The 15,911-nt window shown below is 35.3% G+C and overlaps 1 protein-coding gene across 1 annotated transcript in view; it reads left to right on the top strand.

The window, feature by feature from the left end:
* The window catches only part of SMIM14 (small integral membrane protein 14), a 61,411-nt gene that overhangs the window by 13,737 nt on the left and 31,763 nt on the right, over positions 1 to 15,911 (top strand). The window contains exon 2 of the mRNA XM_007449424.1: positions 12,215 to 12,324. Coding sequence (XP_007449486.1) covers positions 12,250 to 12,324 — 75 coding nt within the window. The 5' untranslated portion in view covers positions 12,215 to 12,249. The remainder of the gene's footprint in view (positions 1 to 12,214; positions 12,325 to 15,911) is intronic.

The following is a 15,911-nucleotide window of genomic DNA, read 5'->3' as shown; positions in this document are numbered from 1 at the left end:
ATGTGTATTTTTAAAATGAATTTAAAAATGAATTCCCCCCCCCAAAAAAAATTCCCATTTGCTTTTATTTTAAACTCAATTTACCAAACATTACCAAAACATTATACCAACATTAGTAGTTTGTGATATATACTCTGTTGTTTCAGTATTTTGATTCTCTTAATTGTTAAAGCTTCCACCAGAGAATGAGTAGAGGAAGGGAAAGGTAAAGCATTGAAAACTGATTTTACAAAGAATGATTACCCAGATTTAGGGCAAAGGTTGACTTTAGAAGTATCCATTGTATGGTCTGTTTATATACTTGGTCATTTCTCACTGATAATGGGATTTGGTTTATTTTGTAACACATTCACTTACAGAGTTTAGAATACCTTTTTTTATATATTAATTCTAACCAAGAAATTCAGTGATGATGGAAGGTCAGATAGAGGGTTAAAATAATTTAGCATGTTCAGTTCAAGAGAAAAATTGAAATGTAATTATTTGTCCCTAGAGCTAATGGTTCTGGTACAGGAAGAACAAGACGCTTACTCTAAGGTTATTCTTTTTAAAAGTTAATATTTTTTGAGTAATTCAGAAGACACAAAGCAGTATACAGTGAAAAGTTTCTTTACTACTTCTGTCCCCTAAATGTTTAGGCCCTCTTCGAGAGGCAACCAGTTATATAATTATTTTTTAATACTAAATTCTTTTTTTTCCCCTAAATTCTTATGGTTTTAAACCGTTCGCAGGCATCCATAGAAGAAAATTTATCTGTGAGTTATTAATGCAAGGAAGTTCGGCATCAACCTTTAGTATTTATTTTGGATAGAATCTTTTGTTTACATGTGTATGTAAATGTTTACATATACGTACAAATTTATGTACCCATATGTAAATATGTAATTTGATTTAAAAAGTAAAATATAGTATAGAAAATTAGGAAAACAAGAAGAAAAAACATCTGATAACCTTAACAGAACCAAGTATAATCAATTTAATGTAGAATACTTCTTCCCTAGGTTTACATTCTAGACACATAGTAATTTTACATACTTTTTTTCCCATAACTACAAGAATTTCACGTTGAGCATACTGGGTTTCTGACTCATTTCTTATGAAGGATATGAATTTCTTAGTTATATAGCTCTTGGAAGCTGGAGCAGGGAACTAACCCTTATTGAAGACAAGAGGAAATGAGAGGTTGGCAAGAGTAGGGAGGTTAAATAAGGGTACATATTTTTATAATTCAACCTTGAGAAAAATAAAGGAAAAATCAAGCTGCAGTATTTCTGGGTTCTTAGAACTGATTGCTCTTCTTTTTTTTTTTTTTTTTTTTTTTTTTTTTTTTTTTTTTTTTACAGAGGATTGGATCTGAGATGTGTAGAGGATAAGCTTACATTTTATTGTTTTGAATGCTTGCATGGAAAAACAGAAATGCCTACTACACAGTACTCTGCCTCTAATCAAAATTAATTTATAAATTTCTTGGTAGAATTTCTTTGAGGGCGATCCCCTAAAGTTTCTGGAGAACGATGAATGTTTGTGGAATTAATAGTACATTACCCAGGGCTTGACGGTCCAGTGGTTAAGACTCCACGCTTCCACTGCAGAGGGCGCAGGTTCGATCCCTGGTCGGGGAACTACGATCCTGCATCCCATGCGGCATGGCTAAAACAACAAAAAAGCAAAAATAGTACAACCCAGTATTCTGGTCGGGGAACTACGATCCTGCATCCCATGCGGCATGGCTAAAACAACAAAAAAGCAAAAATAGTACATTACCCAGTATTACTACCTTAAGTAAAATGTCAGGGTTGATTTTTTTTTTTTTTTTGGCGTGCTGTGCTGCATGTGGGATCTTAGTTCCCCAAACTGGTGCCCCCTGCATTGGAAGCGCAGACTCTTAAAGACTGGACCACCAGGGAAGTCCTAATCTATTTCTTTTTATCATTTATAAGGACTTTCCTAGGATCACCTGGAAGTAGTGGTAGTCTGCTTTGTCTCCTCTGTTTTGTAGGCTTTCCTTGTTTTTTTTGTTGTTGTTCTGTTTTTTTAATGTCCTTGACAGTTTTGAGGAGTATTGGTTAGATATTTTGTAGAATTCCCCTCAATTTGGGTTTGATTTTTCTCATGATGAGATTTGGTATTATGGTTTTGGGGAAGAATACCACAGAGGTGAAATGCCCTTCTCATCACATCATGTCAAAGGGTATGTGATATCAACATGACATATCAACACGATGTTTACCTTGATCTTTTGGTTAAGATAGGGTTTGCTAGGTTTCTCTACTATAAAGTTACCTTCTCCTGAATTCTGTTCTTTAGAAGTGAGTCACTAAGCCTAGTCCACGTTCAAGGGTGAGTGAGGGTTAAGCTTCACCTCCTAGAGGGTGATAAATCTACTAATATTAATTGGAATTCTATAGGGAAGATTTGTCCCTTTCCCTCCTTCTACTTTCTCCTCCCTCTGTGAGAGTATTTTAAAGCAAACCACAGATAACACACATCATTAATAAGAACGTTTTTATAGTTCTTGATACATATTGCCAAATCCCTGAAGGGTTGTAGATGTTAACTGTAGGACTAGCAATGTATGACTGAATTTTCATGGTACTTTTTTGGTGTTTTTCTTTTAGGTGAAAGTTTACATTTTTTTTTAGAAGTGAATTTTTAAAAAAATTTATTCATTTTTGGCTGCTCTGGGTCTTCACTGCGGCGCACAGGCTCTTTGTTGTGGCGAGCAGGCTTCTCTAGTTGCGGCACGCAGGCTCTGGAGTACACGGGCATAGTAGTTGTGGCTCGTGGGCTTAGTTGCGGTATGGAATCTTAGTTCCCTGACCAGGGATCAAACGTGGGCCCCTTGCATGGAGAGCATGGAATCTTAACCACTGGACTGGACCACCAGGGAAGTCCCCAAAGTTTACATTTTAATTTGCATTTATTTGATTTACTTAGGGTAACCTTTTAAAATGTTTGTTAATTAGCTGTAGCACCTCTTTTGGGAATTATCTTTTCCTTGGTCTTTACCTATTTTAAATATTTTTTAGAGACTTTCTTGGCTATTTTAACTCTTTTGTCTCGTAGACTTAAGAGATTTATTTACCATTTTGCTTACTGGCCCTTCATTTTTAATCATCTTCAGGGTTTTGTCTTTTATTCAGATCTCATGACCACATCATTCATAGTCCTGTTGTATTCTTTTAAAATATTTTCCTTCTTCTGTTACATTTACCTACGTATATGATAAGGAAATTTGCTAGCTGTTTGTAAAGCAAGAAGTAAGTAAGGCTATTTTAGGTAAAAGATGTAATGGTAGTTCCATTCCAAATTAATGTGAGAACTATTGTGGGTTAATCTAGCATAATCTAGCAATAATCTAGGATTATTTGCTTTTAAAATTCATGACTGATTCTCCCAAGCATTTTATGTTAAAAGTACTTTTAAAATATTTACTATTTTGCAGTGTGTTACAAAAAACCCATTTCAACCCATTTGAAAATTACTTTTATAATCTTGAAACCTATGTTGACATTTTATTATATTTTGGGAATTTTTGTTACCCTTAGGTATTTGTAAAATACTTTCTTTTAAAAAAAGCATAATTTATTTTAAAAAAGAAACTTAGGAGATAACAGCTTCTTACAAAGATATATCCCAAACCAAATATTTACTTCTGTAAGGGGAACCAAGATGAACTTGCACACATACAAATGTGTTAATGCTTTCCCCCCTAAATCTTTAATGGCTGGAAGACTTTTTTTTTAACTTCATGTTAGGCCTTAACACCTATGGCAACAACAAATAGCTCTAAAATAAAAGCTGAAGTAAAAGTGTCAAAAAAAAAAAAATCCAGGGTTTATGTTTATCCTTCAGTTTTTCTAGCTTGTCCTTGGAAGAACTTAGTAAGTTAAAGCATTAAAGAAAATGAAAATACTCTCCAATTAATATTTTACATTGTCATTGGATGTTATTTCCAATTGCTCTCTTGTGATTTTAGATCTATTATTCTGTGATTTGCAGTTTTGTTAACTTTTTAGCTAATAGTCTGATAGATATTTAAATAGAAAAATTTGTCAAAAGAGACCCTTATAAATCTGGCTTTGGAGCCATCTAGAAGAAAGGGAAGCAAATAATGTATAACAAGTTCTCAATCTTACTATCACATAATGGACTAATACTCAGTAATATAAAGAGCTCCTAAAATCAACTAGACAAAAAGAGTTTGAAAAAGAAGAAATATAGATGCCAATAAACTTGAAAAGATGTGCAGCCTCATTAGATAGAAAACAAAAGCAATGAGACATATTTTGGGGGTCTGACATTCTGGCAAAAAATTGTTTTAATGTTATAGCCATATATTATTGTTCTATTAGTGATAGTAATAATGTATGTAATTACGATGCTATGCAATTCGTGATATGTACTATGTGCTATTGATAGAAATAAAATTGGTAAAGGCTTTTTGTGAATGCCCTTAGACCTAGAGATTTCATTTTTTTGTACTTAGTCCTACAAAAATATGGGCACAAAGATGTTTGTTGCAACATTATGTTAACAAAAATGTTGGAAAGGCCCTAAGTTATCTCTACTAAAGGAATGCTAAAATTGTATGTTTGTGTTTTGGAGTATTATGTAACCATTAAAAAGAATGAAGTTGAGCTTTATATATTGGAAGGTCTCCAAGACTTTTTATGTTATAAAAAAGCAAGTTGGGTATAAATACATATAAAAAGACCTGAAAGTATTCACACCTGGTTGTTAACTATGGTACCTCTTGGGAAAGGGAGTAGAATTGGGGAGAGAGGAATGGGAAGGTTGGCATTCGTCATTTTACTCTCTGTGCTTCTAGGGATACCACTGATACTAAATATATAACACTGGTAATGTTGCTGTTTTACAAATATTTGCTACTAAGAGTATTTGACCTAATCAAGAACCACTTTTGAGAAGTTTATTTCCCAAGGAATCAATCCTGTATATAATAAGCATGCAGTTCCATGGCATAATCCTAGAAAACACAGTAGTAGAACTACAGTATCTACTTTTCCACCTTTTCCAAAGTTATAAATAGACAGTTAAGTTTGACTCCCCAAAGATGAAATAAGGTAGGTTAAACCCACCCAGCATGAGCTGGAGAGTTTAAGGTTCTACGGGCAGATAATAAATTGGTTAACAGCACTGGGAAATTCCTTCAGCACATACAAAAACAGGATGACTCAACTGACTTATTACAGCTGAACTCTACCAGGAAAGGTTTGTTAGTTGTGGTTGAAGGAAGAAATGACCTGGATCTGAGGGATATGGGGAATTAATTGCATTTGCCCTCCCAAGATACAGAGTGGATTATTTTACTGCTTTCCTGTGCTAAGAGTTGTTTAGGAGTGGATGGTTTGAGAGCTTTAGTTGTATTTTGTCCTTTATGCTGTGTAGAAAGTCATCTGTAAACTGTTGCTTAATCTACCCCCAGAGTCAGATTGCTATCACAAATATTCATTATACTGGGAAAATACTGATAAGTTAAATACTTACTATGGAAAATCTTAAAACAGAAAAAAGTAGAAATGTATAAAAGCTCTCCTGTACCTATCACTCAACTTCAATAATTATCAACTCATGGCCAGTTTTATTTCTTCTATGCCTGTATTTACTTCCCTCTCTCCTCTCCAGGATTATTTTGAACTTTTTCAGTGCACTATTCTTATTTTTATGACTTAGGCCTTTTGTGACCAATTGGAATAAAGCTGGTTGTCTTCAAGGGTCAGACCCATGTCTTTGGCATTATTTAGCATTGTTCTCACATTAGGGATATATATTGAGGAGGTGAATAACTCCTCTGAAACATGAAAAGCAAAAGCATTGTTTTAAGTTACTATCGAAAGCCTCTTCTAGGCTGATTTACCAGAATTCTGACTCAGTAACCCAGTTTTGTCTTACTCAGGATAGAGCAGCTTCTTAATGTCTTTGGACACCAAAGGATTTAAATGTGGGGTGGGATTGGGTGAGTTCTTTGCTTTAGTGATTAGCTGGTGGTGTGCATTGACACTTGCTCTGAGGTCCAAGCCAAAAGAGGACTTTCCATTCTGTTTTTTTTTTAAAGTAATTTTAAAGTGGAAACTATTAACTGAAAACTGTATAGTACTTAAAACCTCTCAAGTTTACATGCAGAAAGTTCCACAGAAGCATAGCACTATTGAGCAATGTCCTGTTTATAAATGTGTTTTCTCATTTTACTGAAGGCTAATTAAGACCAACATATACTTTAAATTCTAGCTGATATACATGTTCCTGGCATATATAGATACAGAGAAAATAAACATTGTCCAAAATTCAAAAATATTTATTCATTGCTATGGCTTAAGCAACGAGGGAGGTGTTTAGAGACAGAGTGATGACTAAAATAGGTTCCTGCCTCCAAGCTGTGTTTTTTTTTTGGGGGGGGGAGGGCGGGGGTAGGGGGAGAGTGATGACTAAAATAGGTTCCTGCCTCCAAGCTGTGTTTTTTTTTTGGGGGGGGGAGGGCGGTGGTAGTGGTGGAATCTAATTTTGTAAGTCAAATGGATTAAAAAGAGACTTAAAATAGCTGTTTTACAATTTTTATGGGTGATAAAAACAAGTCTTCCTTTATAAAAGTCAGTTTGCTAGTACTTTGCTATGTACTATAGAACAGGGGCTATAGAACTGGATAGACATTGGGCATTTTAGTACTTGTATTTTATTTAAAAAAAACTTAGGACTGTATCTTTTAATTTCAACCAGCATTTTATTGGCCTGGCAAGGCATTGAGAGGGAGGAAGGACCAGTATCTGTAAGTGGACACTTGCATATGTCCACACCCAGCACAGTCTGAGCCCTTGTTTCCTTATGGACAGTTTGAACAAACAATTGAGAAAGACTTTCAGGGGTGAACTTTATCTACATATAAGGGTAAATTATATATTTTTTCAGGGTTTTATGTGTTGGATATGTACAGTCAGTTGTCTAACATGAAGGCTTATCAATTTAAAAAAAAGTGTGGACACAGAGTGGCCTCAGACAAAACCGTGAAGTAGTCAGAGTTTGTGTTTGGTATTTCCTACCTTCTGGAGAGTAAAACTCTCCAGCTTAGGTTGCCTGCAACTCCACTTCCTTCCCCTTCCAATCCCACCTGCCCTTAACTCAGGCAAGAAGATATTAGATGGGAAGTAGGATCTCCCTGACTGTTCTGCAACTAGATTTCACCTCAGTGTATCTTGGATGTTTCCCCAAATCATCACATAGAAATTTGACTCATTCTTTTCAACAGCTGTATAGGATTTCAGGTACTCATACTATTATTTATTTAATTAGAGCTACATAAATAAACACTTAGAATTACCATTTTTTGCTCTTATAAAAAGTGTTGCAGTGACCATTCTTATACAAAAATTTTGCATGCTTATTTGGATATGGATATCTAAGTTATCTACATAAATTTTCCAATTTTCTGATAAAAGTGATGTTTAGATTTGCACTTCTTCCATTTTGTATTTGCTTATTGGCTCTGTTTTCCTGTGAACATGCTCTTTGCTCCGTTTTTTCTGTTAGATTGCTGTTTTCATATTGATTTTTCAGTTATCTGTAAATTAAGGAAATTAACCCTGATATGTGTTGAAGTTTTTTTTTTTAAGTCCTTTGTCTTTTTATTTTACAGTATATTTTTGGCTTGTAGAAACTGGATATCATTTTTGGCTGTCAGAATGATTGATCCTTTATAGGTTCTTGGATTTATATTCTTCTACATGTATCCCAGTGGCCTTCTTGTAGTTTATACATTTGTGACTTTTTTCATTAAATTTTTTCCATATTTTAAAAGTTTTAATATATAAGTACATAGTCATTATAAGAAATGTTTAAAAATTGACAAAATGAATGTCTGTCCCCCAAATTATATTCTCTCCCCCAGAGCTAACCACTCATTAAGTTTGATGTATTTTCTTCCAGTCCTTTTATATGCATCATACTTTAGTTTAAAAAAATAGACAACTGTTCCACCATTTCTGAATAGTTATGGTTTAAGATGGCACCTTTATCATATTCTAAATTCTAAATAGTCCATGGTTTAAAATAGCACCATTTTAGAAACATAGCTGAAGATTTTCGCTCTGATTTTTACTAAGAAATTTCAGACAGTAAACTAGGAAATTTTTCAGAGTGACAATATGTATAAAATCAAACCTTTGGATATATAATCTCTCACAGAAAACTATATTTCAGATTATTACACCTGTGTCATATGTACAACACAGTAGTCCTTTGAAGTCATGTTTTCTGGAATAAATGACTTTAATTTTCTTGTCCATAAATAACAAATAAGTAATTCTTGCTTAAAAGATTCAAATAACAAAGGAACATATATGATTCCATTTATATGGATTGTTTGTAATAGGCAAATTCATGGAGACAGAAAGCAGGTTAGTGGTTAACTAGGGCTGGGAGGAAGAGAGGGAAGTGAGGAGTGATTGCTAATGGGTATGGGTCTTGTTTTGGAGTGATGAAATGTTCTAAAATTGTGGTGATGGTTGCACAGTTCTGTGAATACACTAAATATTGAACAGCACACTTTCAGTGTCTGAACTGTATAGTATGTGATTTATCTCAAAGAAATTGTTATAAAAAATCTAAGACATGTATATAGATATAACAATAGTAAATATTTGAAGAATAACTTTTATAAATATTCTAAAAATAAATAAAACAGCGCCTTTACACATTCTACATTCTGCTAAAATCATGGGGTCAGTTTGTTAGCATTCTTTTCTGATCCATTGCTCTAGTTGACTATTTCTGTGTGTGGCCTCATTTAAAAAAATCACTCATACATCTAGAATTTGTTTTGGTATAAGGAATGAGGGTAAGGAGTCAGCTTTCCCCAATACAATTTATGGAATAACTTGTCTTCCCCCCCAGTGATTTGATGTGCTGTCCTCAACCTATAAATTTCTATAATGGACGTCATCATCACTGACCTATTGAAGGAGCATTTTGACTAGGCTCCCTATGTTGACCTTAGCTTCTTTACTGTCAGTTTTCCATAGTGCGACCAAGGTGATCTTTTAAAAACACACAGGCATTAAACCTTATGGACTTCACGTTGATCTTTGGATGAAGCCCTAATCTTGAACATCGCCTGGAAAGCTGTGTGTGGCCTGGCCCATTGACCTCTCTGGTCTCATTTCAGACCACTCTTCTTGTTGTCTGGATTGCTGTCTGAATTCCAGCACGTCGCGGCTTTCTTTCAGTTCCTTCATCAGGTTATACTCTTACTCACTGCAGGGTCTTGCACTGCTCTTTACTTTGTGTCTAGAATGCCTCCAGCCCTAGATCCCCATACCTTCCACTTCCACCTTACCCTATTGTATTCCAGTGCATCCTTCCACTTTCAACTCAGCATTAACTTCTTTAGTAAAATCTTCCTAACTCCCTAGATAAGTTTAGAACTTGTATATACTCTATAGGCACCTTTTATCTTTTTTTTTTTAAGTAACAGCTTTTTTGAGATATTCACATACCACACAGTGCAGCGTTTACAGTGGTTTTTAGTACATTCATGGAGTGTGTGACCATCATCACCATAATCAATTTTAGAACATTTTCTTCACTCGAGAGGAAAGCCTGTACCCATTAAGCAGTCACTCCCCATTTCTCCTCAAGCCCCTCAGTCCTGGACAACCACAATAATTTTTCTTTTATTGTGATAAAGCATACATAAATTTCACCTTTTTAACCATTTTTTAAAGTCTGTAATTTAGTGGCATTACATTCACAGCATTGTACAACTATCTCCACTATCTGTTTCTAAAACTTTATCACGCCAAACTCTTAAGTTATTACTTATTAAGCAAAATAACTCCCCATTCTGCTCTCCTCCAGGTCCCGGCAACCACAGTTCTACTTTGTCTATATGAATTTGCCTATTCGAGATATTTCATCTAAGTGGGATCATATGAGTCCTTTTGTGTCTACTTATTTCACTTAGCATAATGTTTTCAAGGCTCATCTGTGTATCAGAACTTCATTAATTTTTATGACTGAATAATATTCCATTGTATGTATATACTGCATTTTGTTTATCCATTCATCAGTTAATGGACATGTGAGTTGTTGCTACTTTTTGGCTGTTGTGAATAATGCTGTTATGAACACTTAGCATACAAGTATCTGTTTGAGTCCCTGTTTTCAAATCTTTGGAGATAAATACCCAGAAGTGGAATTGTTGGGTCATTGATAATTCTTATGCTTAACTTCAGGACCCATCAAACTGTTTTCCTGAAAGGCCATTTAGGAGGTTTCTAATTTCTCCACATTATTTATTTCCTTTTTAAAAATTAAAGTCAAAAATAAATAAATAAATAAAATTAAAGTCACCCTAATAGGTGTGAAGTGATATCTCATTGTGTTTTGTTTTGTCTTAAATTATTTATTTATGGCTGTGTTGGGTCTTCGTTGGCTGTCCGCGGGCTTTCTCTGGTTGCGGCGAGTGGGGGCTACTACTGTTCGTCGCAGTGCGCGGGCTTCTCATTGCGGTGGCTTCTCTTGTTGCAGAGCACGGGCTCTAGGTGTGCGGGCTTCAGTAGTTGTGGTGCATGAGCTCAGTAGTTGGGGCTCGCGGGCTGTAGAGCGCAGGCTCAGTAGTTGTGGCACACGGGCTTACTTGCTCCGTGGCATGTGGGATCTTCCTGGACCAGGGCTCGAACCCGTGTCCCCTGCATTGGCAGGTGGATTCTCAACCACTGCACCACCAGGGAAGCCCCCTTTGTCCATTTTTAAATTGAGTTGCTTTTGTTATTGAGTTAGAGGGGTTCTTTATGTAGTCTGGACATTAAGTCATTGTCAGATATATGATTTGCAAATATTTTCTCTCATTCTTTGTGTTGTTTTCTCCAGTCTTTTGATCCATTTATCTTTTATAACATTTACAAGTTTGCATTTATAATTTTTAAAATATTTAGATTAATATCTGTCTCCACTATTAGAATGTGAACACCCTTAGGGTAAGGACTGTATCAGTTTTTGCTCACTTTTATATTGGTAATGCCTAGCACAGGTGCTAAATATTTTTGAATGAATGAAGGTCTTTTAAGTTAATTTACGAGTTCCATTGATTGCCTATTTCATCTTAAATATCTGTAGTACTCCATCTTGTTACTCTTGTTTTTCAAAATCTTCCCAGCTGTTTCCTGGCTTTTATCATGTTCATTCATGTAAATTTATGCCCCTCCTGCCCCCCACATTGGTATCATTTTAGATAACTCATTTTTTTCTTTTAGAGGGCTTTCTTGGTAGGATAAAGGCTGCAAAGTTGCCATAGTCAGCTTAGGCTGTTATAGTAAAATAACACAGACTGAGTGGCCTAAACCAGCGGTCCCCAACCGTTTTGCACCAGGGACCAACTTCATGGAAGATAATTTTTCCACGGGGGGGTGGGGAGGGATGGTTCAGGTGGTAATGTGAGCCATGGGGAGCGGCAGATGAAGCTTAGCTCACTCACCGGCCACTCACCTCCTGCCATGTGGCCTGGTTCCTAACGGGGCGTGTACCAATAGCCGTCTGCAGCCCGGGGGTTGGGGACCTCTGGCTTAACCAACAAACATTTATTTCTCACAGTTCTGGATTCTGGGAGACCCGTGATCAAGGTGTTGGCAGATTCAGTGTCTGGTGAGGAATCTCTTCCTGCTTTGTAGATGGATGCCTTCTTGCTGTATCTTCACATGTTGAAGAGAGAGAGATATCAGTCGCTTCTTTAAGGGCACTAATCTCATTTATAAGGGCTCCACTCTCATGACCTCATTACCTCCCAAAGGCCCTACCTCCAAATACCATCCCCTTGGGGATTAAGGCTTCAACATACGAATTTTAGTGGGGACACATTCAGTCCATAGCAGTACTGGGGCTAACAAAGTTTAAGGATTTGGTAATTAAGCAGAGTAGGGCTCTAGTATCATCAGCTTCACAGATGGGGCCAGTATAGAGTATCTGAAGACATTTGCATTTACAGGAAATCAGTTTGATGGTAAAGTGGTAGCCAATCATTTGTATAGATTCATAATTCATATAAGATTAGTAATAAATTCATAGATTTAAGTCATTAATAAATATGAACTATACTTAGTTTAAGAAAACTATTATGAATCTATACATATATGAATTCTTCATAGTTCAAGAGAAACAGTAATTCTGAATAGTAAGTCTTATGATATTTTTTCCTTCCTCCTAGATTTAAACAGTCAAGTTAAATCAAGCTGGGTAATCATGGCAGAAGGTGGATTCGATCCCTGTGAATGTGTTTGCTCTCATGAACATGCGATGAGAAGGCTGATCAATCTGGTGAGATGAACAGGACTGTCCTATTCAGAACTGAACTGTACCGCTCTGTCTTGTTTTTGGGAGCATGTTGTTTATTGGAAGATTTTCATCTGATGGCACTAAAAATTATTTCATAATTGAAATTCTACAGTGGTTTAAGTCATAATGGTTAAAATGCTTGCCAGCAGTTCTTTTATTAGAGATAAAAACAGATTGCTGTCTTTATTTATGGTAGATTTTTGTTGGCGAAATTCACCATCATGGGTGGGAAACACATTTGTGTAGAGGCTTTCTGTTCTGTATTTTTTTTGTTGGCCACACCATGTGGTACGTGGGATTTTAGTTCCCTGACCAGGGATCGAACCGACGCTCCCTGCATTGAAGCGTGGAGTCTTAACCACTGGGCCGCCAGGGAAGTCCTCTGTTCTGTATTAATGCATATAATTTTTGGCTATACGGAGCTTGTTTACCTGATAAACTGCTATGAAGTCACACTTCCTCTTATGATATAGTTCAAATCCTACTCCAACAAATGGCATGACAATAAAAATCTCTATATAGTTTATTTCCAGATCCAGATCAATTATTTGACAGAGGCAGATTTCTGAACAACAGGCTTTGAGTGTAGTGAGATTTCAACTGTAGGTTTTTATAGATTTTTAAAGCTTAAATACAGGGCTATTTATGTACCGTACTTTATACTTTTTATATACAAAGGAAAAATTTGACCATTATTAACAGTAAAGTACAATTGACCCTTGAACAGCATAGGTTTGAACTCTCAGGGTCCACTTACATGCGGATTTTTTTTCAATAGTAAATACTGCAGTACTACACCATCTGCAGTTGGTTGAATCCAAGGATGTAGAACTGCATATTTGGAGGAATTGCGTTTACTGAAGGCTGACTATAAGTTACATGTGGATTTTCAACTATGGCGGGTTAGCATCCCTAACCCCTTCGCTGTTCAAGGGTCAACTGTGTATTATTATTATGTTATACATTATAACAACATTTTGCTGTTTTAAAATACTCTTGTACCAGGGTATATTATTATAGGCCAGTTAATAAAGGCAGGTACAAACATTTGCTGGAATACTTGAATAAGCAAGTTTTCTGCTCACTCATTGTCTGTGTATAGTGATCAGAAGTACATTGATTGTGAATGATGTTCCTTTGAGAATTAGCATATACTAGGACTTACGATCCTTAAGAATGCCTTAGAGGGATAGAAATAAACTAAGAACTTATAAATTAAATCAGACTCTTGTGAGTATAGAAATAAAATGGCAATGTCATATCTGGTAATTGATGTAAAAATAGATTAATCTGAGAAGAGTTTAAAAAATATTTTCTCCTGTTTATTTATGAAGGTGGAGCTGATAGTTTTTAATGTCTTATTTCAATCAAACATAAGGCAAATTTTTTTCAAATTACTCTGATATTAGGAACAAAAAATAGACTTGTAATTTAATTGTGGTAAAATTTCCCAGTAGATTAGTTTTTAATAAGGGCTATTATCTCTTATTTCTTAGTATAGTTTTTTTTTTTTTAACATGCTTTATTCTATTAGCTCTGCTGCTTTTTAAGAGATGACTAAAACTAAGCCCTACTTTTATAGGATTCCCTGTACACTTAACTTTACTTTAGTAGATTGTCAAGGAAGCCATGTTTAGCTTTTTTTTCTTTTTTTAATGGGCACATTAATTCATGCATGATGGGACGTTACTTATAGCATTCTTGGTTTGAAATACTTCATAATTATGTGAAAATAGATTTTAGATTTTTACAGATCTTTTAAAAGTCCACATTTTTTAGTGTATGATGGATATTTTCACGCAATATAAATTACTGATGGATGATCCCCTTATGTATAACATGCTGATAGCAGTATTGAAGATTCCAGAGGGAGGAGAAACTCATTTGATTCATTAAGGAAACTTGCTGGCAAAGTTTGATAGATGTTTGTTTGAATTGAATTGTGCTTTTAAATTTTTATTTCATGTGTATTTCTTCTTCTTTTATTTAAATTCAGAATCAAGCAGCATTTTTGGATCATATCTACATTGTTGATATTTAAGTGGTTTCTAAACATTTTTCCTAAGAAGTATCATCAGAAATATGGTCTCTAAATTCCGAAATTCAAAGATTTATGAATAATACTATTTATTGTAGCATTATTTATAGTAATAAAAAGTTATAAGCAACCTTAATGTTGACTAGTAGGACAGGGGTTATATCATGGAAATTCATATGGTAAAATCTTGTTTAAAATAATTGTCTTTGAAAAATATTTTAAAACAAGGGAGATGTGTGTGTTATATGAAATGAAAAAAAAGATGTACAAATGGCGTTTAGTAGATCTTGCGTTTGTGTACACATACACATACACCCACACACCCACCCATTTCATATACATGTGTGCATAGGAAGAAAGACTAGAAGAGAGTACACCGAAATGTTAAAAGTGGTTATCTCTGGATTCTGGAATATGGGCTGAGACTTCTCTTTTATACTTTCTTGTATTTTCTGTGATAATAAATCTTATAATCAGAAAAAGGTTATCTAACAAAAACTATCAATATTTTCATTTAAACGTCGTTGTATTCTTTTGTAATATATCAATACTAGGCTTTTCTACCTCTCATGCATCCATTATCTTCTGCTCATACTTTATAGGACCTTTTTTCCCCCAGTATCTGTTATCTTATTACCCTATGGAACTCTAAGTCTACAGCCTATATTTTATTTTATTTTATTTATTTATATAAATTTATTTATTTTGGGCTGCGTTGGGTGTTTGTTGCTGCGTGCGGGCTTTTCTAGTTGCTGTAAGCGGGGGCTACTCTTTGTTGCGGTGCGCAGCCTTCTCATTACAGTGGCTTCTCTTGTTGCGGAGCACGGGTTCTAGGTGCACGGGCTTCAGTAGTTGTAGCACGCAGGCTCAGTAGTTGTGGCTCACGGGCTCTAGAGCACAGGCTCAGTAGTTGTGGCACATGGGCTTAGTTGCTCTGCAGCATGTGGGATCTTCCTGGACCAGGGCTCAAACCCGTGTCCCCTGCATTGGCAGGCGGATTCTTAACCACTGCACCACCAGGGAAGCCCCAGCCTATGTTTTAAAAGCAATTTATCTGAGGGTATAATTTTTCTATATTAGTTATAACTACCAGAATTTAGATGTCTGCATGCTTGGGAAGCTCATAGATACAATAATACTGTGTTGTAGTATGATAACAGTGCAGAGATTTATTCTCATTTTTTAAAAAATGGACATCTAATTCATCTTTGTAATAGCATACCATGTCATTAATTTCAAGTTCTAATTTGGAATTTGTATTATTTTTGACCTTATGTAATAAAATTGAATTTTCTTGTGTATGATGGATATTTTCACACAGTATAACTTACTGGTGGATGATCCCCTTATGTATAACATGCTGATAGCAGTATTGAAGATTCCAGAGGGAAGAGAAACTCATTTGGGGAAACTTGAGGATTTTAATGATTTTTTTATGGTTAGCTCATTAGTTGTATGTTGGGTTGCAGTTTTCTTTTGCCTGTTCTGTGGAAATAGATGGGCTTTGCCAAGGGATATATTCAACTTAGAA

The sequence above is a fragment of the Lipotes vexillifer genome, unplaced genomic scaffold (genome assembly GCF_000442215.2).
Source record: "Lipotes vexillifer unplaced genomic scaffold, Lipotes_vexillifer_v1.1 scaffold153, whole genome shotgun sequence".
Taxonomy (NCBI): Eukaryota; Metazoa; Chordata; class Mammalia; order Artiodactyla; family Lipotidae; genus Lipotes; species Lipotes vexillifer.
The sequence above is the reverse complement of the archived record's forward strand: the minus strand, read 5'-3'. Positions and strand labels throughout refer to the sequence as shown.